Source organism: Polypterus senegalus, chromosome 10, assembly GCF_016835505.1.
Source record: "Polypterus senegalus isolate Bchr_013 chromosome 10, ASM1683550v1, whole genome shotgun sequence".
Taxonomy (NCBI): Eukaryota; Metazoa; Chordata; class Cladistia; order Polypteriformes; family Polypteridae; genus Polypterus; species Polypterus senegalus.
Genome location: NC_053163.1, coordinates 72,083,268 through 72,104,920, shown reverse-complemented (window position 1 = coordinate 72,104,920; position 21,653 = coordinate 72,083,268). Strand labels below are relative to the sequence as shown.

The following is a 21,653-nucleotide window of genomic DNA, read 5'->3' as shown; positions in this document are numbered from 1 at the left end:
TTTTTAACGGATTATGGAGCACATGCATCGAAGCTTCTCAGCTGTGCTAAGAAAACATTTTAAAAATAACGTAACACGATTGTCAATGTAACCTTTTGTAAGTAGTGCCTGGAGGATTCAGTGTGGAGAAACTCTAGAGACAGCGTGTGTATTAACTTGTGGATTTTTCTGTATTTGGTAGCAGCGTCACAAAGTCACTTCTGTAAGACTGCGTCAACTGCAGTGCTCAGCTCAGAGCGAAATGAGGTGAATGGGAGGGGAGATGATGACGTGACTCCCCCACCCGCCTTAACTGTCAATCCCCCACAAACACAGTCTCGAATTTGCATAAGCACAGCCCTTCACCTGCAATTTTAACTTAGTTACAAAGTGATCAAAACTCTCGTTTATATCCTGTGTCCTCTCATTAAACTTGTATCCCGCATTACCCGTGGGCATGACAAACGCTAGCGGCAGCATGTCTATGAACTTAATTTAAACTTTAGGTTTACACCGTGCTTTGTTTCCGAAGTAGCAGCACTCATGAATATGGTTGTATATGTAACTCGCTCGCTTATTATTGTTTCACTGCCTTCTCAATTATATAATGCATGTTTTCTTCAGCGCTTTTTGGAGCGCTTCCTGGTTTTCTATGTACTGCGTTGACAGTCAGTTCACGTGATTACGTGGGAAGCGTGATGATGTCACATGAAACTCCGCCCCCCACGGCTTTCGAGCTCAACTCCATTACAGTATTTAGAGAAATATACCTTCCAGTTATGACCATTACGCGTAGAATTTCGAAATGAAACCTGCCCAACTTTTGTAAGGAAGCTGTAAGGAATGAGCCTGCCAAATTTCAGCCTACCTACCTACACGGGAAGTTGGAGAATTAGTGATGAGTCAGTGAGTGAGTGAGTCAGTGAGGGCTTTGCCTTTTATTAGTATAGATTATCCTGTCTTATGTCAGCGAGCAAAAGCATATCCCCTTCCAAGAAAAGCAGATGGGAGGTGTTGCTCAGTGCAACATTCCAGTATAGCAATAAAGTCTTTATAAATTATGCCGAAACAAGTTTCTTTTCTTGCAAAACATTAGGAATGCTCTAATCACTTTTTTTAGACCAATACTGATCAATGATTTGTTCATTTTCTTTTATCCCTGTAAAAATATTTTACATTAACCTCTTGCATGATCAGACACACAAGGCTATGTTCTATACTAAATTGTTAACTTTGGCGTCTTTAACAAAACTGACCTGATATGTAGCAAATTTTCAATTTTTTTTCCCTTCATCATGGTTTAATTATTACCCCTGAATAATGAACAGTTGGGCAAATACATTTCAGTGTTTTAGTAATCTATTTATTTATTAACAGACGTTTTAGATTTAAGTTTGGGTTTTTAAATGTGCGGATTACTCAGTTTTCAAAACATTACAAGAGTCAAATTCCAGCAAAAGATGTAATATCTATAGATATGAAACACATAATGTGCAAGCATTTTCAAATTACCATCAAGCACTAAGGCAATGCTCTAAATAAGTGCTTGTTTCACAAGGAGTAAATACTTTATATTAACTAGTGATGTGCATTACATATTGTAATTGTGTGTTCTCAGTCATATTGTGAAGAATATTCAGATACTTCAATTACATTTTTACCAAAACTTTTCCTCTTATCAGTGCGTAATGTTCTTGTGATGCTTTTTACAACAGTGGTATAATTTAAACTTTACTAACATGAAAAGAACTAATAAAAATTGACATTTGCCACACATTAGTGTGATACTACACATCATCAAAATTTTATTTTTGCACAAGCCTATTGCTTACCCTGGCAGTTTGGTTGTCATATCAAGAGCAATGCTTTTCCACTCTTGTCTCTGATAATGCCATATACGTGCAGTACCATCTCGACTCCCACTGACAAATCGGAGGCTGAAAAGTAAAAATTATTATATTTTGCTTTAATGTATTGAAAGTTATCAGTTCTAATGGTTTAAAACTGAAAATCTACAATGTCCTCCTAAATTTAGCATCTTATATACATAACATAATGTGATGTAATTAAATAAGTATTGGTATAAACCAGAAGAAAAAAAATAAATAAACACACAACATGTTATATTTTTGGTCTATTACGTAAAACACATGAATCAGTTACTGAACCAAACATTTATTTTTCCTAAAATTAAGACTGCATGCGTGGCTCGGTGATGACAAGATATTAAAAAAGCATAATGCATATTTGAAAATGCAGATTATTTAAAAACACTACCATATAAGTTTAGACTCGAGTATAGGTTTAAAAACTTTCCAACATTAAATTTTATGTTTAGTTTAAAAGTATATGAAGTAAATGCCTTGCATTACAAAGAGACCACAGTAAATGCATATTCCAGAGAGATTTCCATTACATTCAACACCCATCCTCTACCTGACTTAGAGAGCCATAGGAAAAGAGGTCACCATCTAACAGTGGTTCTTCATAGTATAAAAAAAACAGCATAAACCCAGTGTGATTACAATAGAATTACATTGATGATGTAAATTTGAGATAATATAGAACATTTTACAACCAAGTTATGGAAGGTAGGTTAGCATTCTTCCAGGTAAGAAAAATGAGACTTCATGTAAGCAATGCAGTATAGGATAAAATATACACATAGAGACATTCTTTTTTTTTATTTTTATTTGTTAATACAATATCCCATCTACTGTAGTATTACTCCAAATATCTGTGTTAAAGCACTACAAAGTAGGAGTGATTTTAGATTCAAGGCTAGCCAAAAGATATAGAAAAATGTTTGCTCAAAATGATTTGAATGTAAATCATTTCCAAAACATTAACTAGTGATATATGTGCTTGATAAAATAGTTGTATATTACCCTGGGTGTATTTTGCAAATGTTAGATGCATTATATGTGAACAATGAACAATTGTTAGTTCAGATATGGTATGTCTGGTAAATATTAAAGAAGAAAAAGCAGAATGACTACATTTTATTCCTATCATGCAATTGTAATAAAAAAGGTTTCTTTTCAAATATTCCCTTGTATCATCTAGGACTAAATTCCTTGGAATCTGTTGATATATTCTAGAGATGCAATCTGCATTATTATACAAACTACCCAACATTATCTCAGGGATAAATAGATGAGATAAGGGAATTCAGGCAGGTTTCTTCTGATACTTCCTGAAACTTCCTAGTTGTGCATTCAAAAGCTGTTACTTACTTGTCACTGTTATTACAGAACTGGACAGCAACAACTTTGTCCTACACAAAAAAAATAAATAAATAAATAAAAAATAAAAAATTGGTTAGGGGAAAAATACACCATAAACAAGCACTGAGGAATTTACATTTTGCCCATACCAAAAAGCTCTTCAAACTAAATGAAAGCACTTAAAAGCACAATGAATCTGCATGCAAATGTGTAGTTTACTATTATTATTATTGCTATAATAATTATTATTATTTATAGGCACCTTTCAAGGCACACAAGGACACCTCACAGAGCACATTAATAACAGGCACAACATTAATACAATATTACAGGTACAATAAAACCAGAATACAATTTCTAAATTGAGTTTTATTCTATCATTCTTTTAAAGTGAATAAAAACTAGCATATTTCAGTAAGGTTTATCATCTATAAATTCATAAATCACATGACCTGTAAATTCATAATATCCAGAAACGTTAAGTGCATATTTATTACTACATTACCAGGGAAAGAAGGATACAAAATATATGAGTTCATATTTAACGTTACTTGCCTCAATATTGAGTATGCTGATCTCCAAGATAAGTGAATTGATTTAGTGCTACAGGATTTCCAATGTGCTCAAATTGGGGGAGGCCCAAACAATATACTCAGATTGGCACACTTATAATTACATTTTTTTTTAACTGAATAAATGCAAAACAGGGGAAAAAAAGGAAAACTCCATAAGGAATATTCTATATTGTATAGCTTACATTAAATAAGTGTTTTATCATTTAATATCAACAGTGCACAATCATTTTCCTATTATATGATTTATTGTAAATACATTGCAAGTAACACCTGATGTAGTGCAGCTAATTCATAAAATAATCTGTTTATTGTAATAACTTGCACCATTTGTTTTGTTTGGATGATGGCTTACCCAGCTTGCAGTGATAACTCTCAGTAGGTCTGTTCCTCCCCTCCATTGTACATGTACTTTACATTTGCTGTGTACAGCTTTTGTCAGGAAGGCAAGATGGTGTACCAGAGAAAATTTCAAAATAATACCACCCCTACACTACTAGTTTTGCAATAAAACCAGGAAAAAAACCCATAATCAATAAGGCCACGTAAGATATTCCTTTGGACTCCTGCAGTGTCAATAACCACTTAAAGAGTACAAACTGAAGATAGTTTGTACATGCATAATGAAATCCTGCAAATTTTTAATTACAGGATTACAAAATGCTGAACAAACAGGGGAGAAAAAGTTTAAAGCAAGACAGCAGAGGAGTAAAGGCTGGCAGCCTGACAAAAGGAAACGAGTGAAGCAATCTCAACTCCTGTAATCAGATGTTGCAAGAATTTGGCAAAATTAGCCAAGGTGACCGATGTCAGGCAACCTTTAGAAACCCACTAAAATTGTAATTTTCATATTAAACATGAAGTTCCTATAAATGTGTTGTAGCAAATTAAAAAATAATTCTACATATAAAGATGCATTAGAGAAAAACACCCTGTGGAGAAGGGTTTGGGTTGAAAAAAAACAACACATGCAAAACATTTTTGCAAATTAGTTACTTTTGGATACACCGAGACACACTACAGTACACTGTATGGTACCAATCAAACTTAGTAGCAAACTTTCTAACGTAATCTTTTAGCAGTTTCTTATTCCAAATTGGCAATTCTTATAAATCATTTAATAAGTCAGAAATAGTATACAATAATGTAAAAATAAAATGACCTGCTTAAACTTGAATCAGAACCTAGCCTACCTGAAATTATAAAATCTGATCTCGATCCAGTATGTATGGAAACAATCCTACTCCTACCTAAGCATAACATGTACTTCATTTGCTTAAGATTTTTTCAGTGGGAAGAAAAAAGGTGTTTCAAAATCAGTGTGACACAGCTAGAACAAACTAAAATTAATTGCTCAGATAAGAAATATACTACTGCAACACAAATTAAAACTCCATAAAAAATACAGCTCACAACACACTCTTAAAATATGATCATGCATGCAATAATAATTACACTTTTAAATATATGGCAACTTAAAACAGTAGCATTAATAATACAGTTATGTAAAAACAACAAGCTTGGTCAGCTTTATAATTCCAACAAATCAATTCAAAGTAAAATATTAAATTAATTTACTATAGGTCAGATTACTCTCACTATAGCCAGAAAGGAGTTTAATTTTCAATACATCATTGCTCACCCATTAATGTAGCTAGTGATGTTAATATAAAAGACAGAGTAAACCGTTTGCAGTTTTACTTAGTTTTCCACTCATAATTCGATTTGCCATGCCAAGAATTTGCCAGGTTAATAGTCAAAAAAGTAAATCAGCAAGCCAAAAAAAAAAAAAAAAAAAAAGGACTGGATTAAGTCTGTGTGTTTAAAAGGCCCATCATATTTTTGTTGCACAACTACTAAACAACATTATTTAAAAGGAAAAAAAAATAAAATGCTAGGTAAAATTACTTGCTTGAACCATGACCAAGGGGAAAAAAATGGTGAAAATGAATATTACTGATCTAACTGTGGCACAGATTAAATTAACTTTAATATACAGACATCACAGGCTTTAAAAGTACTGCAAAAAATATTTACTGCCATACCGTATGGGACTCAAGGTCTGCAACCTTCTCCGGGGATTCCAGTCCTAGATAATAAACCCTAATTGCATGATCGGTGCTACCTGTCACAAGAAACATTCCACCTGCCAGAAAAAGGAAAACAAAATTAAAGCAAGCTGAACAAATAAAACATCATCCTTAGAGTCACTTAAATTAATTGAGTGAAGGGGGTTGGAAGGTTGTAGCCACTTCCAGCAGCACTGGAAACACAGCAACAAGCACTGTAGTACAGAATGCCTTACAGGACCCACTCTCACACTGGGTGAAATAAGAATTTTCCAATAACCTAAACTGTACATGTTTGCGGGAAAACAGACAAAGCCTGAACAAACAATTAATGCGTGTGAAATTTAAGTCCAGGACTCTATCCACTACACTTCAATGCTACTTAAACAAATACTATGTTCAAATTTTAATCAACAGTAAAATGGTGGACCTTTTTAAAAGTTGTAATGTAAATTTGGAATGCAGTATTACCTAGCTTGTAACATAATTAGATCCTATTAGGCACATGAGGGGTCAATCAGTGTTGCAAAATTTACATTTGCAATGTATTTAATATTTAAGAAGGGCAATTATGGGAACCTCTGGATTCATATGATATAGGCCAATTAAAAGAAAAAAAAAAGTTGTTTAAAAATGGTACCTTGCTTAAATAAAGGTTTATTTCACAGGTTCAAGAAATAACTACAAATTCTTTCAACACATGGAGATCCAACTATCCATATTGCCACTTAAAACAATTTTTCTTAGTCATTTTCAAATATGTAAGGCCACAACAAAACTTTATACACATACCAGAACTGAAAGAAGAACAAGAGATTTGGACACCAGGCCTGGATCTCTCAGTAAATTTTATTGGACGATCACTATAGGAATGAACAAATAAATACATACTGATAAAACAAATGAAAAATAAATAAATAAATACATATGCATGTAAAATAAGGGTAACTTGCAGTTTATTCGGAAAATTTTTAAGCCCTTTCACTTCCTGCATAAGTTATTGTATTTTAGATTTAATTTTAAGTGGATACATTTGCCATTTTTTCAAATCAATCTAAACTCAATAACCAATAATGTCACAAACTCGTTTTCAGAAAGGTTTGAAAATATTCTAAAAGTCAAAAACTGAAATTTCCTATTCATGTAAGTATTCAAACCCTTTGTTGTGGCCAAATTTCGGTCAGGTGCTTCCTGTTTGCTTTAATTATCATACAGATATGTCTAGACTTTGTCATTATGGGTTATTAGTATAGATTGATGTGCAAAAACAATTTTTTTCTTTAAAATTAAAATGTGCAGGAAGAGGAGGGATCTACATATTTTTGTAATTTCACTGTATGACTGTTGAAAATACAGTTGTCTTTCATATTAAGAAAGCATTCAAAAGCACATTTCTAAAAATCCTATTACAAATACTTACTTAAATTTCACACTGTGGGACTGCCATTGCCAAAAGCAAACCGTTCCATCTGCCCCTGTAGATATGAGGTATCGAGTACGTCCTTTTGCTGCTGGAGAAAACTAAATAGGATGTGTGTATCAGAAACAAACTCGCTTTAGAATACAAAATCAAATCAGAAGCAAGATCTGCATAGGTGCTCAATTACATAATAAAATGTAATAAAATGTTCACACCTGAATTGAAGTGATAGAAGCTGTATGAGCCTGCAGAACAGCAACGGGTGCACAGGTCCGAAGGCACCAAACTCGCACAATCTTATCACAGCAGGCAGATGCAATCATTGTGTTCTCATGGTTAACAGCCATATCAGAAATCTCTGCAGAGTGACCCCTGAGAGTTGAGAGAAGTCGACCATCATCTGTTCCCCATATTTTCACCAAACAGTCATCTGATCCCTGTGAATAATTGAGTGCTTTTAGATAAGAACGCCAATATACAGATCAACTGTCTTACAGACTTAGAAACAAAGACAACCTTAAAACATGAGCAATTTGGATGAGAGCAAGTCAAATATTTGTATAAACGTTACTCTTTACAAGTTTTCATCCGAGTACCTATGTTCTTGCTGAAGAAAGCTTGGATCCACTATACCTAATTCCCTTCATAATTCTTAGCACTTCAAACATCTCTTTATCTCCTTTTGTTTTAACAAAAAAGGTTCAACTCTTTCCTCACAGTGCAGATGTCTCAGTCCTAGATTCAACCTCATCAATCTTCTCTGGTCTTTCTTTACTACTGATGAGTCTTTTCTATAACACGGAAACCAAAATGACCTACCATCTTGCAGAGAAGGCCTTGGTAACATGCTCAAGTCTGAATTCCATCCAGATCAAGCTATAATGATTCAGCCAATTCTACATTATGTACCTGTCTAGTTTGACATCATTTGCAAACTTAATCACCTGGGGCCCTCATGTATAAATGGTGCGTACGCACAAAAATGTTGCAAACGCCCGTTTCCACACTCACATCGTGATGTATAAAAACTAAACTTGGCGTAAAGCTACATACATTTTCATGCTACCTTAATCCCTGGCGTACACAAGATCTCCACTTGGTTTTGCAAACTGGAGGCACCCAACGTCAAAGTAGTGCTTTTGATCCAGTGGTTTCCCTTTCCTAAAAAAAAGATCCACACCTCTGACACGGCTTTATCAAATACACTGAAATTTACCGCATATTGAGAATTAGTTTAAGGCATCTGATTGTAATTGACATGTAACAATGGTCCACGAAATGGCCAAACTAGTCCAAATACCATAGCTGCTTTAGCGTTGTTACTCTCAAGTATTTATCCCACTGTATCCAAGTGTGAAATCACAGCTCTACAGCAGCCGATTGGAAAGAGAATTATTGTTATACAGCAGCAAGCACACGCTGCTTCAGCCATGCTGTCTATTTGAACTGCTCGCATACGACAAATGCTTCAGAGCCTTTCCTGTAGGGATATCGCAGTTCAAAAACAGTCTCATCCCAAGAACTATAAATGCACTCAATCAGTCCATCAAGTGCTCCTTGTAGTACTGTTTGTACTTATAAGTAGAATTCTCACTGTAAACTTGCGATACAGTTACAATATTGCACAACCTGAGCCACTTCATAAAGTGCGTATTTACATAAGAGGACAATATCGTTTTAGGATGAAATGCAGCAAAATACAGTGTGTTTATTACATTATACAGATAAAATGCTAACATCATTGAAATAATCTATATTGTTAATAATTAAACATGTGAGGATAAGGTGTCGGATTTCTGGACGGGGCACCAGCTCGTCAATATCACTGCACCACTGTGTTCCCATGTTTAATAACATGCTTTCATTCCTATCATGAAAATGATACCAAGTATACATCATAGTATTTAAATCATTCAGAGAGCTTTAATATCACAAATGTAATGGCTTCTATGGTCTGTCAGAGGAAGAGAAAGCCCGTTTAAGAATCACGTAGTGATTCATACACATAGAACATATACAAAACAAAACATTTAACGTGCTACTTTAGTTACGATGGTATTTGAGAAACTAGAAAAAGATTTTAAGATGAAGTTTATGATGTTCTACTTTAATGACAAAATAAACTACGTGACTAAAGTGGAAATCGAGTTTAAAGTTACTTTTTTTTCTTTTCTCTGTACCCTAATAAGGTTCCACATGACTCTTAGAAGGTGGGCTACGACTCGACTTTTAATGGCGACTTAGATATCTAACAACTTTTTTTTTATTTATTTCGGCACTGTGCGCCTTTGTAAACTTGAACTTTGAGTTTCTCCAACACTCTGTGTCACTCTGCCAACTTCCTTTTGTTGTTTATATCACTGTTTAAACCAACAAATAGTATGTTTTTCCTTACCTCCAATTGGTATTTGCTAAAATTCTTCTATTTTCCCCTGTGCTTTTGCCATTGTCTTTTCACAGAACACTGAAGTTAAGGGCTATTTACAGTGCATCCGGAAAGTATTCACATCACTTTTTCCTCATTTTGTTATGTTACGGCCTTATTCCAAAATGGATTAAATTATTTTTTCCCTCAGAATTATACACACAACACCCCATAATGATTTTATGTTTACTTGAGATTTTTGCAAATTTATTAAAAATAAAAAAAACTGAGAAAGCACATGTAAGTAAAGTATTCACAGCCTTTGCCATGAAGCTTAAAATTCAGCTCAGGTGCATCCCGTTTCCCCTGATCATCCTCGAGATGTTTCTGCAGCTTAATTGGAGTCCACCTGTGGTAAATTCAGTTGATTGGACATGATTTGGAAAGGCACACACCTGTCTATATAAGGTCCCACAGTTGACAGTTCATGTCAAAGCACAAAAAAGCATGAAGTCAAAAGGAATTGTCTGTAGACCTCCAAAACAGGATTTTCTCGAGGCACAAATATAGGGAAGATTACAGAAAAAATTCTGCTGCTTTGAAGATCCCAATGAGCACAGTGGCCTCAAACATCCGTAAGTGGAAGAAGTTTGAAACCACCAGGACTCTTCCTAGAGCTGGCCAGCCATCTAAATTGAGCAATCGGGGGAGAAGGGCCTTAGTCAGGGAGATGACCAAGAACCCGATGGTCACTCTGTCAGAGCTCCAGAGGTCCTCTCTGGAGAGAGGGAGAACCTTCCAGAAGGACAACCACCTCTGCAGCAATACACCAATCAGGCCTATATGGTAGAGTGGCCAGACGGAAGCCACTCCTTAGTAAAAGGCACATGGCAGCCCGCCTGGAGTTTGCCAAAAGGCACCTTAAGGACTCTCAGACCATGAGAAACAAAATTCTCTGGTCTGATGAGACAAAGTTTGAACTCTTTGGTGTGAATGCCAGGTGTCACGTTTGGAGGAAACCAGGCACCGCTCATCACCAGGACAATACCATCCCTACAGTGAAGCATGGTGGTGGCAGCATCATGCTGTGGGGATGTGTTTCAGCGGCAGTAACTGGGAGACTAGTCAGGATAAAGGGAAAGATGACTGCAGCAATGTACAGAGACATTCTGGATGAAAACCTGCTCTTGACCTCAGACTGGGGCAATGGTTCATCTTTCAGCAGGACAATGACCCTAAGCACACAACCAAGATATCAAAGGAGTGGCTTCAGGACAACTCTGTGAATGTCCTTGAGTGGCCCAGCCACAGCCTAGACTTGAATCCGATTGAACATCTCTGGAGAGATCTTAAAATGGCTGTGCACCGATGCTTCCCATCAATCCTGATGGAGCTTGAGAGGTGCTGCAAAGATAAATGAACGAAACTGGCCAAGGATAGGTGTGCCAAGCTTGTGGCATTATATTCAAAAAGACTTGAGGCTGTAATTGCTGCCAAAGGTGCATTGACAAAGTATTGAGCAAAGGCTGTGAATACTTATGTACATGTGATTTCTCAGTTTTTTTATTTTTAATAAATTTGCAAAAACCTCAAGTAAATTTTTTTCATGTTATCATTATGGGGTGTTGTGTGTAGAATTCTGAGGAAAAAAATGAATTTAATCCATTCTGGAATAAGCCTGTAACATAACAAAATGTGGAAAAAGTGATGCGCTGCGAATACCTTCCGGATGCACTGTATACTTATTTGCATATTCAAAGAGGCAGAATTCTGGGTGGAGGGGAGTGGCAGCAGGCGCGTGCGTTACATTTCTTGCTGACCAGGATTTATGTAGCAGAAGAATGTGGAAGTTGGTGTACGCACAGATTTATGCATCTGGATTTTTTCATGTGAACGCACATTTCTGCTTTTGTCTGTACACCATGTTTTAGTGTGAATTCTACACACGCCGTTATGCATGAAGCCCCTGGTTATTTAAATTCTTATCAAGATCATTAATTTTGTTAGGAAATAAACTAGTGATGCACCGATGTGGAAATTTTGGGCGATACCAATAACCGATATGTTTTTGTCCATCTTTGCCAATACCGATGGCCGATATTTTTTTTTTCTCATTTACTTCAGGTATGAATGCTTTACGCATACTGAATATATATTATGCATTATCAAAGAAACAACAGTAGCTGGTGAAACAGTGATTAACTTTTTATTAACTTGCTGAATTTTATGCTCTTCTTTGCTATATAAGCAGCCAGTACTTTATGCAGGAGAAAAAGTGCAAGATATGGCTCATCTCTATAGAAAAAATACTCCAGGTCATCTACAAAAATATGCTTAACATACACATTCTTAGTAACTTAAGCACATCAAGACACCATGCCATTACATAACATGGCATTGGGTATATTAACAAAAAAAAATGAATGCATATTCTTTGTGGTATAATCAGACATATATTACTTTAAGTAAAACTAAAATAAAGGCTACAATGAGGCCAGTAACCCTGGGCTTAAGTTGGCATCTTTAAAAATACAAATGTTAGGTTTATCTTAACAAAAAGAAGCATTTCTGCCTTTTCACCAGCAAGCCTGTTTCTCTTTTCATTTACTATATTTGACACAGGTGAAAAAAGGCATTCACTGTCTATATTGGTACAAGGTGCCGATAGGTACTTAATCGCTGCATTGGCCAAGGTTGGAAAACAGGCTGCATTGCTTTTCCAATACTGGAAGGCGCAGTTATTACTGGAGATAGGGGGCTTACTGAGATAGTTATTCAGCTTGGAGAAAAAAAAAAAAAAAAAGTTTACAAACATTTATCTATATTAAAATAGAAAAATAATAAATTATTATAAAAGGTTGACCAGTTTTGTGGTAAAGAAAAACAGGACAACCACCTGTACCAACCACCACCATTAATAAAAACTTGTGATGTTGAAAGCTTGATGTATAATGATTTGGGTCATATAAAAAGGGCATTATGTATAAAGTGTGATGCGGATGCACTTTTAAGAGATACAGCACAAGCAGTTTCAAAATGAAACACTTTGTAATGCAGGTGTGCCTTAAAATGTTGAGAGACTACTGTATATTTCAGGGTGATTTTGTCTTAAAGTAATGCTTACATTAAAACTGGAATAAATCTTGTCTTAATCTTTTGCAGTTTAGACACAGGAGACATCTTTCACAATGTACAAAACTTTAAGCTGCATTCTACCACGCAGGCAAACATGTTCCTCCTTTTTGCCCACTAAATTAAATTCCTCCAATATTTTTACACAGCATCTCAACTATCTACAATGTAAAAACCCATAAAGTGCACCACTGCAATGACAGTTTTGTAGGCAATCTGGCAAACAAATTGTAAAAACCTGATGAAAAAAGCGAAATGCCGTTAATGTGTTCCTTTTCTTCTCAACTAATGTTTGCGGAGCAGTTTGCCTTGCACTCTTAAGTTATACTAGCCAACCCGCGGCATACCATACGCCGCATAATCAGGCCGTTTTTTTAAAGATTTTTAAGCAGAGGGAGAAAATTAACATTTGAAAAATTGGTAATGTAATAAATCAGCATGAAAAGCAACATTGTAACAATGCACGGAACGAACCAACACACAATCGTCTGAAGTGACTGAAAACTGGAGCACCATCCTCGCGCCTTCTCCTGCCAGACGGAGGGATGGGGGTGAACAGCGCGGAGTGTGGAACGGGAGGTAAGGAGAATGACGTTGATTCAGCTCCGTCTGTCATGCTAGTCTGCTGATTTCCCGTTCAATATGCATTGCCTGCTCATGTGTCCACATCCAACTCGTCACTTGAGTCGCCATCTTTACACAGTACAGATGTACCTGTGACTGACGTAGACTTTTCATTGCTCTGTGCGGTTTTGGCTGCTATTCTATATACTGTATATTCCACCAAGACACCCGAGCACGGTAGTAGCGAGGTGGGAGGGGGGTGTGTACAAAGAGTCACACTTAGTGGGATTTAGTTTGCAGCCCGAATGGGGTTCATCGGCTTACCCACGCCGGGTAGACACTCGGTCTACCCATGCACAAGGTTCTAGCCGCATGTAGACGGAGCTGGAGCATTTCTGCGGGAATGGAGTGAATACAGTAATCCCTCCTCGATCGCGGGGGTTGCGTTCCAGACCCCCCCACAATAGGTGAAAATCCGCGAAGTAGAAATTATATGTTTGTATGGTTATTTTTATATAGTTTAAGCCCTTATAAACTCTCCCAACCTGTTAACATTATTAGAGTCCTCTAGACATGAAATAACACCCTTTAGTCAAACGTTTAAACTGTGCTCTATTACAAGACAGAGATGACAGTTCTTTCTCACAATTAAAAGAATGCAAACATATCTTATCTTTAAAGGAGCGCCCGTCAGGAGCAGAGAATGTCAGAGAGAGCGCTCGCTAAGAAAGGCAAACAATCAAAAAATCAATACGTGCTTTTAAGTATACAGAAGCACCGCGATAAAGCGGCATTTTGTAGAGGAGCCTCAGTGTCCTCTGTGCAAACAGCCCCTCTGCTCAAACTCCTTCCGTCAGGCAGAGAGAGCGAGAAAGATAGACAGAAGCAAAAATCAAGCACCGCGCAGGAAGCATATCTTATATCATTGAGGAGTTTTAGTTAATATGTAATACATGCTCTGATTGGGTAGCTTCTAAGCCATCCGCCAATAGCGTCCCTTGTATGAAATCAACTGGGCAAACAAACTGAGGAAGCATGTACCATAAATTAAAAGACCTATTGTCCGCAGAAAGCGGCGAACCAGCGAAAAATCCGTGATATATATTTAGATGTGCTTACATTTAAAATCCGCGATAGAGTGAAGCCGCGAAAGTTGAAGCGTGATATAGCGAGGGATTACTGTAAACTATGCGGGCCCTGCAGTATCGTACTTTGCCTTCAGTGTGCCATTACACTGCTGCTCAATCAGCTCCATCTGAATCTGCACAGGTGCAGGCTCCACATCGACGGCAAATTGGTTGCGAAACAACTCAAAAATTTTTTTTTGTTCTTCAAAGTCACCAAAGCGCCGTGCGCTCAGTTTATCAGCAAAGTGCGTATTTGGGAATACCGTTGTGCCGACTTGTTTCAACATTACTTGGCAACAGGGAAAGTGGGGCAAGTTGCACTGGTGCATTTGTGTCTCCCATAAAAGTAGTTTCACTTGAAGTCACTTTGTGATTTTGCACAGGTAAAAAACGTCTGCTGAAGTGTCAGATTCTTCTTTAACTCTTCTGCTTTCTGTATCTTCTGCTTTGCATTCAGGTCTTTCAGGTTATCCTGATGTTTTGTCTCATAGATTAAATTCTGTAATTACAGCCATATTAGCTCCACAAATGAGACACACGGGTTTACCGGCAATGTCAGTAAACATATACTCAGCCTCCCATCGGTTTTTAAAGGCTTTATTTTCAGAATCAACTTTTCTCTTCAGCATCGTGAGGGCTAGCTTCGCAATAACTTACCGCTTTAATCATGTCTAGCTTATGATGCTGCAAGTGTTCAAATGCTGGTGGCATTGTTTCTTAAAAGCTCATGGATATCAGTAGCAATTACATCATATAATACAGGCTGTGAGACATCTGCAAAGTACTGCCGGCTTGGAAGAATGTAGTGAAGTCCTAAATGATGAAGTGACCGATGAAATCCCTCATCCTCAATTAGGAAAAAAGCCTGGTCATCGAGTGCAATCATTTCCATTATTTTACTAGTTATGCCTTTAGCTCTGGTGCGGTCTTGAGGAAACGTCTTTACATTTTGAACAGTTTGCTGTATGAAGCTACCGCTAGTTAGCCTGGTAGCATCCGATTTAACTTTCGTTTTGATAGCATTAGGTTCCAGAAATTCCATGTAATTTTTTATGGTGGTTCTTCAGATGGGTCGTTAAATTTGTGGTATTGAAATACAGTAATCCCTTGCTATATCGCGCTTCGACTTTCGCGGCTTCACTCTATCGCAGATTTTAAATGTAAGCATATCTAAATATATATCACAGATTTTTCGCTGGTTCGCGGATTTCTGCAGACAATGCGTCTTAATTTATGGTACATGCTTCCTCAGTTTGTTTGCCCAGTTGATTTCATACAAGGGACGCTATTGGCAGATGGCTTAGAAGCTACCCAATCAGAGCATGTATTACATATTAACTAAAACTCCTCAATGCTGTAAGATATGCTTCCCGCGCAGTGCTTGATTGTTTGCTTGTCTCTGCCTCTCACTCAACCTCTCTGACATTCTCTGCGCCTGACGGAGGGGGTGTGAGCAGAGGTGCTGTTTGCACAGAGGCTGTTTGCTTAAAAGATACCGACGCTCCTCTAAAAAATGCCGCTTTATTGCAGTGCTCGGCATATTTAAAAGCACAAAAGCACACGTATTGACTTTTTGATTGTTGCTTTAATCTCGCTCTCTCTCGGACGTTCTCTGCGCCTAACGGAGGAGATGAGAGCAGAGGGGCTGTTTGCACAGAGGCTGTTTGCTTAGAAGATACTGACGCTACTCTGAAAAATGCCGCTTTATTGCGGTGCTTCGGCAAACTTAAAAGGACACATATTGATTTTTTGATTGTTTGCTCTTCTTTGCGAGCGCTCGCTCTCTCTTAAATTCTCTGCTCCTGATGCAGACACTCCTTTGAAGAAAAGATATATTTGCATTCTTTTAACTGTGAGAAAAAACTGTCATCTCTGTCTTGTCATGGAGCACAGTTTAAACTTTTGACTAAAGGGTGTTATTTCATGTCTAGAGGGCTCTAATAATGTTAACAGTGTGGGAGAGTTTATAAGGGCTTAAAATATATAAAAATAACTATACAAACATATGGTTTCTACTTTGCGGATTTTCATCTATCGCGGGGGGTTCTGGAACGCAACCCCCGCGATCGAGGAGGGATTACTGTATTTAATTCTGCAGCCTTCTCGCATTCTCTCATGTTTGCAGGTAGAGCAGACAGCAACTCTGCTATCTTCCTTTTTCACAGAAAAATATGACCACACGGCTGACATTCTGCTTTACTAACGATATCTGCCCAATGAATAAACACCACGCGTAGTGCTCATGTCAACAAAACTAGGAAATCGTGTAGTTTTTTTTTTTAAAATGAGCGCAAGGAGCTCCGCTTGCATGCACGTTTTTCTGCAGCTTAATGTCTGCCTCACCAAACAATGAAAACAATATTATTTAGTGAACTGACAGTGTTGACAAGCCTGAATTATATCAGTTGGCTGTATCGGTTAAATTGTACACATCTGATCGATTTCGATGTCATCACTTTTAATGAACATCGGCCGATAACAATACAGTTCCCATTATATCGTGCATCTCTAAAAATAAACATTTCACACACATATACGATATTTCATGGGCTTTAATACATTACCTAAAAACAGAATGTAAAGGTAAACCCATATACTGTACAGTACTGTACTGCTATGTCTCCTGCAGTGCTAGAATGTAAAATACCGATGTTACTGCTATACATACTGTAATTCATGCAAGCGCGTTTTCCTTGGTATGCGCTGTCATTTTCTTTGTTATAAGTAAATACATAATTTCATTTAATTAAAATACAGTAAAATGTACGGGTACTCACCAATGATGAATGATATTGATGATGATGATTAAATAACTGTGCAGTAAAATGCAGAGGATTTAAAACTCCCCGGGTGGTACATCCTCTTCAGGTGCTTCAGGAGTCGTCGTATTTTTGGACGAGTCTTCTTGTGGTGGGGTTTCATGCTGGCTTTTCTTTATAGGTTTCAGGAAGATTGTGATGGGAAGTTTCTACAGTAGCGAACTGCTGGTACAATTTCCGTGCTCTCTTATGGATGATGTTACCGTCCAAGGGGATGTTCTTCTTCCTGCAGTTGGTGACCCACAATGCCAAGGCAGATTCCATCCTGACGATAATTTTATTCCTTACAGTCGTTACCCTTTTGGCACTATCACAGAAACTTACAGATATGGTACTCCTGATCGCTGTTTTGTTCTTTTTTATGTAGCGTGCAGTGCTTTCATTAATGCCATAGTGGCGCGTTACTGCAGCATAACATTTTAGTTCCAGGAGCAAATCCAGTAGTTCAGCCTTCTCCTGGAGTGTTTTAAACCTCTTCCGGCAATTGGGCTCAGTGCCAGAAGCCTTAGAAATGCAGGGCAATTCGGTGACATCTTGCGCGTTTAACAACAAAATGAATACAATAACAAAATGGAAAAAACGAGGACACTCAGTCGCGTCACAGGACAGCAATCAATCAGCAGCAAGGAGAAATGAATAACGCTCTCTATTGGCTACTTTCACCATCCCAAACCTCATTGCCCTTAGCGGTGGTAAACCCACACACCTGGAGACGTGTCACAGGGCAGAAGTCAATCAGCAACAAGGAGAAATGAATAACGCTCTCGGATTGGCTACTTTCACCATCCCAAACGGTTGCTTCCTGTTCTCTCTACAGCACAGTATTGCCACGAAAAAAGCCATAAAAAAAAATTGTGCAGGATATTTGCGCTTTCCGCTAACAATTAATAGTTAGGTTCTAAGGAAAAATCAGCGAATGACTGAGTCCGCGAACACTGAACCGCGACTTCACGGGGGTCTATTGCATAGTATCTCTATTTGTTCTCAAAACACCTTAATGACTGAACAAAATCACTATATAGACATGCTTATAAATGTTTTCTATACAGAAATCAAAATCAAGCACATTTTCTTACAATAATAATAATATATATTAGCAAAGGAAAGTATTTTTTCAAATTTAACAGTTTCATGAACAGTTGTGCTTCAAAGAAAACAGCTGAAATAACCTTTCTCCAATCCTTTTCGTTTTATACTATTTCTCCACTTATTTTTGAGTAGCGCCGACGCTGTTTATCCATGTAATTGGCCGACAAAATTTTTAGTAATATTGCAATTTATTTATCAACTAGTTGACCCTGTCCCTCCTCCAAACTGTGCAGTGATATGCAGCAACTCTGTACTGTTCTTGAGTAGACAAATCGTGGCAGCAGCACCACCACTACCCACGGTAGGCGGAACAAAGCTCCCCAAAACACTGGATTAAATTCTCCACTGTGTGGGAGTAAAATTTAAGAAAGTGACTGTTTATGCATTGAGCTAGGCTGTTATGGAACACCACACCTGACGAGAAAACATTACGGAAGTACAGCACAGGACAAGCCATTAATATGAGAAGTAACTCGCTTGTACATATTTAGCTGTTAGACAATAGTTCTTGTAGTGTTGCAAAGCTGGTTAATTTCAGAAATTCATTCTAGTAACTAGCATTAGGATGGAAGTTAGAGCCACGGTATTTCTTCTGACAGAACAGATAAATTGTCTACTAAAACCTCTTGTCAGTTGCTGCTGCTGCTGTTAATAAGGAGTGTGCTTAAGTAAAATAATTTTTAAGTACACAGGCTAACTAAATATGATAGATTAGTCTGTTAAAAGCAATAGTTAGCTTTATTTATTATTGGGCAGAGTTGTATTTTTATTATTTGCTCGTACTGTATACTTATGCCAAGGCCAGCAACTTGCAACTCTGCCACCTCATGGATCTGAAAGAAAACTACTTAATAGCAATGGCATCCTAACATAGGTCAGCATTATAAAGGAATTTAAGGTATTTTCGCCAATCATTAAATTGTAAATGAAGAAGGAGAAGAGGAGGAAGGTAAAGACAGTGGAACTGAGAGCAGGAACTTTGAATGTTGGCAGTATGACTGGTAAGGGGAAAGAGTTAGCAAATAGGATGGAGAGAACGAAGGTTGATATATTGTGAGTACAAGAGACTAAATGGAAGGGGAGTAAGGCCAGGTGGATTGGAGGTGGATTCAAATTGTTCTATCATGGTGTGGATGGGTGGAGAAATGGGGTAGGGAGTTATTCTGAAGGAACAGTATGTCAAGAGTGTTTTGGAGGTGAAAAGAGTATCAGACAGAGTAATGATTATGAAACTGGAAATAGGAGGTGTGAAAATGAATGTTGTTAGTGCATATTCCCCACAAGTTGAGTGTGTGATGGATGAGAAAGAAGATTTTTTTGAGAGAGTTAGATGAAGTGATGAACAGTGTACCCAAGGGACAGAAAGTGTCGATTGGAGAGGATTTCAATGGGAACAGAGGAGACAAGGAGGTGATGGGTAGGTATGGTGTCAAGGAGAGGAATGAAGAAGGTCAGAGGATAGTGGATTTTGCCAAAAGGATGGACATGGCTGTGGTGAATACATATTTTAAGAAGAGGGAGGAACATAAGGTTACATACAAGAGTGGAGGAAGATGCACACAGGTAGATTACATCCTATGCAGAAGAGTTGATCTAAAGAAGATTAAAGACTGGAAAGTGGTGGCAGAGGAAAGTGTAGTTAAGCAGCATAGGATGGTGGTCTGTAGGATGACGTTGGAGATCAAGATGAGAAAGAGAGTGAGGGCAGAGCCAAGGATCAAATGGTGGAAGTTGAAAAAGGAAGACTGCAAGGTTGAGTTAAGGGATGGGGCGAGACCGGCACTGGGTGGAAGTGAAGAGTTACCAAACAGTTGTGAAACTACAGCAGATGCAGTAAGGGTGACAGCAAGAAGGGTGCTTGGCGTGACATCTGGACAGAGGAAGAAAAAAAAGCAAACCTGGTGGTGGAATGGGGAAGTACAGGAGAGTATACAGAGGAAGAGGATGGCAAAGAAGTGGGACAGTCAGAGAGATGCAGAAAGTAGACAAGAGTATAAGGAGAAAAGGCGCAAGGTGAAGAGAGAGGCGGAGAAGGTTTAAGAAAAGGCATATGATGAGTTTTATGAGAGGCTGGACACTAAGGAGGGAGAAAAGGACCTGTACCGATTGGCTAGACAGGACGCAGGGACGGAGGTGGGAAAGATGTGCAGCAGGTTAGGGTGACAGGGGTGCGGAAATCCAATGCCCGACTCGTCCGACACGGGTAAATTGACCGTCGGACAAGCGTGTTTTCTGGTTTCAGTTGTCCGCGGACAAGTGCAATTTTCTGGAGAAAAAAAGAATTAAAATGTGCAGTGCAGGGCACATTTTTACCACTACTTTCAAAATTTTAAACATTTGGGTACGTACTTCATGCGGAAACAGTCTACTTAGGCATGTTCTTCATGTCTCAAATTGGTATTCAATATTGTTTACAAAATGACGGCTGATTTTTCAAAGGGGAAGCACTTTTGTGGTCTTACATAAGTATTTTACCCTACTATTTACATACTTGGAGATGCGGTCATTTTTTTTTATCATGCCGACATTATGATGTAATTTGATGATTTTTCATTATAATTGATAACTTTTATATATTATTGATAAAATTCATTTTTTCCTACATAAAAATGCAGTCATTTCACCTACAATGCAATTTTTTGCCAGATAAAGCTTGTTAGGCAGTTAATCTTTCCTGAAAATTGCGATTTCACGTAGGTTGTGATATATTGAGGAGTTAAGAAATTTATTGCGCGACATCAATTTTGATGAGCTGTCTATAGATCGTTTTTGATTAGAGAATTTTTCATATAAAACAAGTTGGTTTCGCGCTGTCAGTTTATTAAAAATAAAGAAAACATTAACGGTTTCCAAATGTTATGAAATATCAAACGTCTTCACTTAGACGGGATTATTTTTTTCCCCCGACAACATCGGTAATATTTACTTCTTTGGAAATGTACCATCTTGCGGAATTTCGAATACGTCATTAGGAATGACCTGCGTAACCCATAATGCACTGCGGAAAGCACGTTGTTCTCGCTATATGCGTGTTGCTGAAACTGAAACAAGTAGCATTGCGGAAGAGAAATGGATCATTTCTTGATTAAAACTGGCACAATAGGCCCTGAAAAACCTAAGGAAGCGTAGTAAGGCCACTGTGAAAAAAATACAGACACAGTGAAGACAAAAAAAAATGTAAATGTCGAGATTAAAGTCGACATGTTGACTTTATTCTTGACATTTCCGCATTATTCTCGTAGTTTATTTTGTCAGTAGAGTGTCGCAAACTAAATTTCATCTTAAAATGA

The 21,653-nt window shown here is 37.6% G+C and overlaps 1 protein-coding gene across 1 annotated transcript in view; it reads right to left on the bottom strand.

Annotated features, from left to right (window-relative positions):
• brwd3 (bromodomain and WD repeat domain containing 3) overlaps positions 1-21,653 on the bottom strand; it is a 152,699-nt gene that overhangs the window by 106,759 nt on the left and 24,287 nt on the right. The window contains exons 8-13 of the mRNA XM_039765961.1: positions 7,483-7,704; positions 7,268-7,368; positions 6,640-6,710; positions 5,824-5,924; positions 3,216-3,256; positions 1,812-1,916 (exon numbers count right to left, since the gene is read on the bottom strand). Coding sequence (XP_039621895.1) covers positions 1,812-1,916; positions 3,216-3,256; positions 5,824-5,924; positions 6,640-6,710; positions 7,268-7,368; positions 7,483-7,704 — 641 coding nt within the window. The remainder of the gene's footprint in view (positions 1-1,811; positions 1,917-3,215; positions 3,257-5,823; positions 5,925-6,639; positions 6,711-7,267; positions 7,369-7,482; positions 7,705-21,653) is intronic.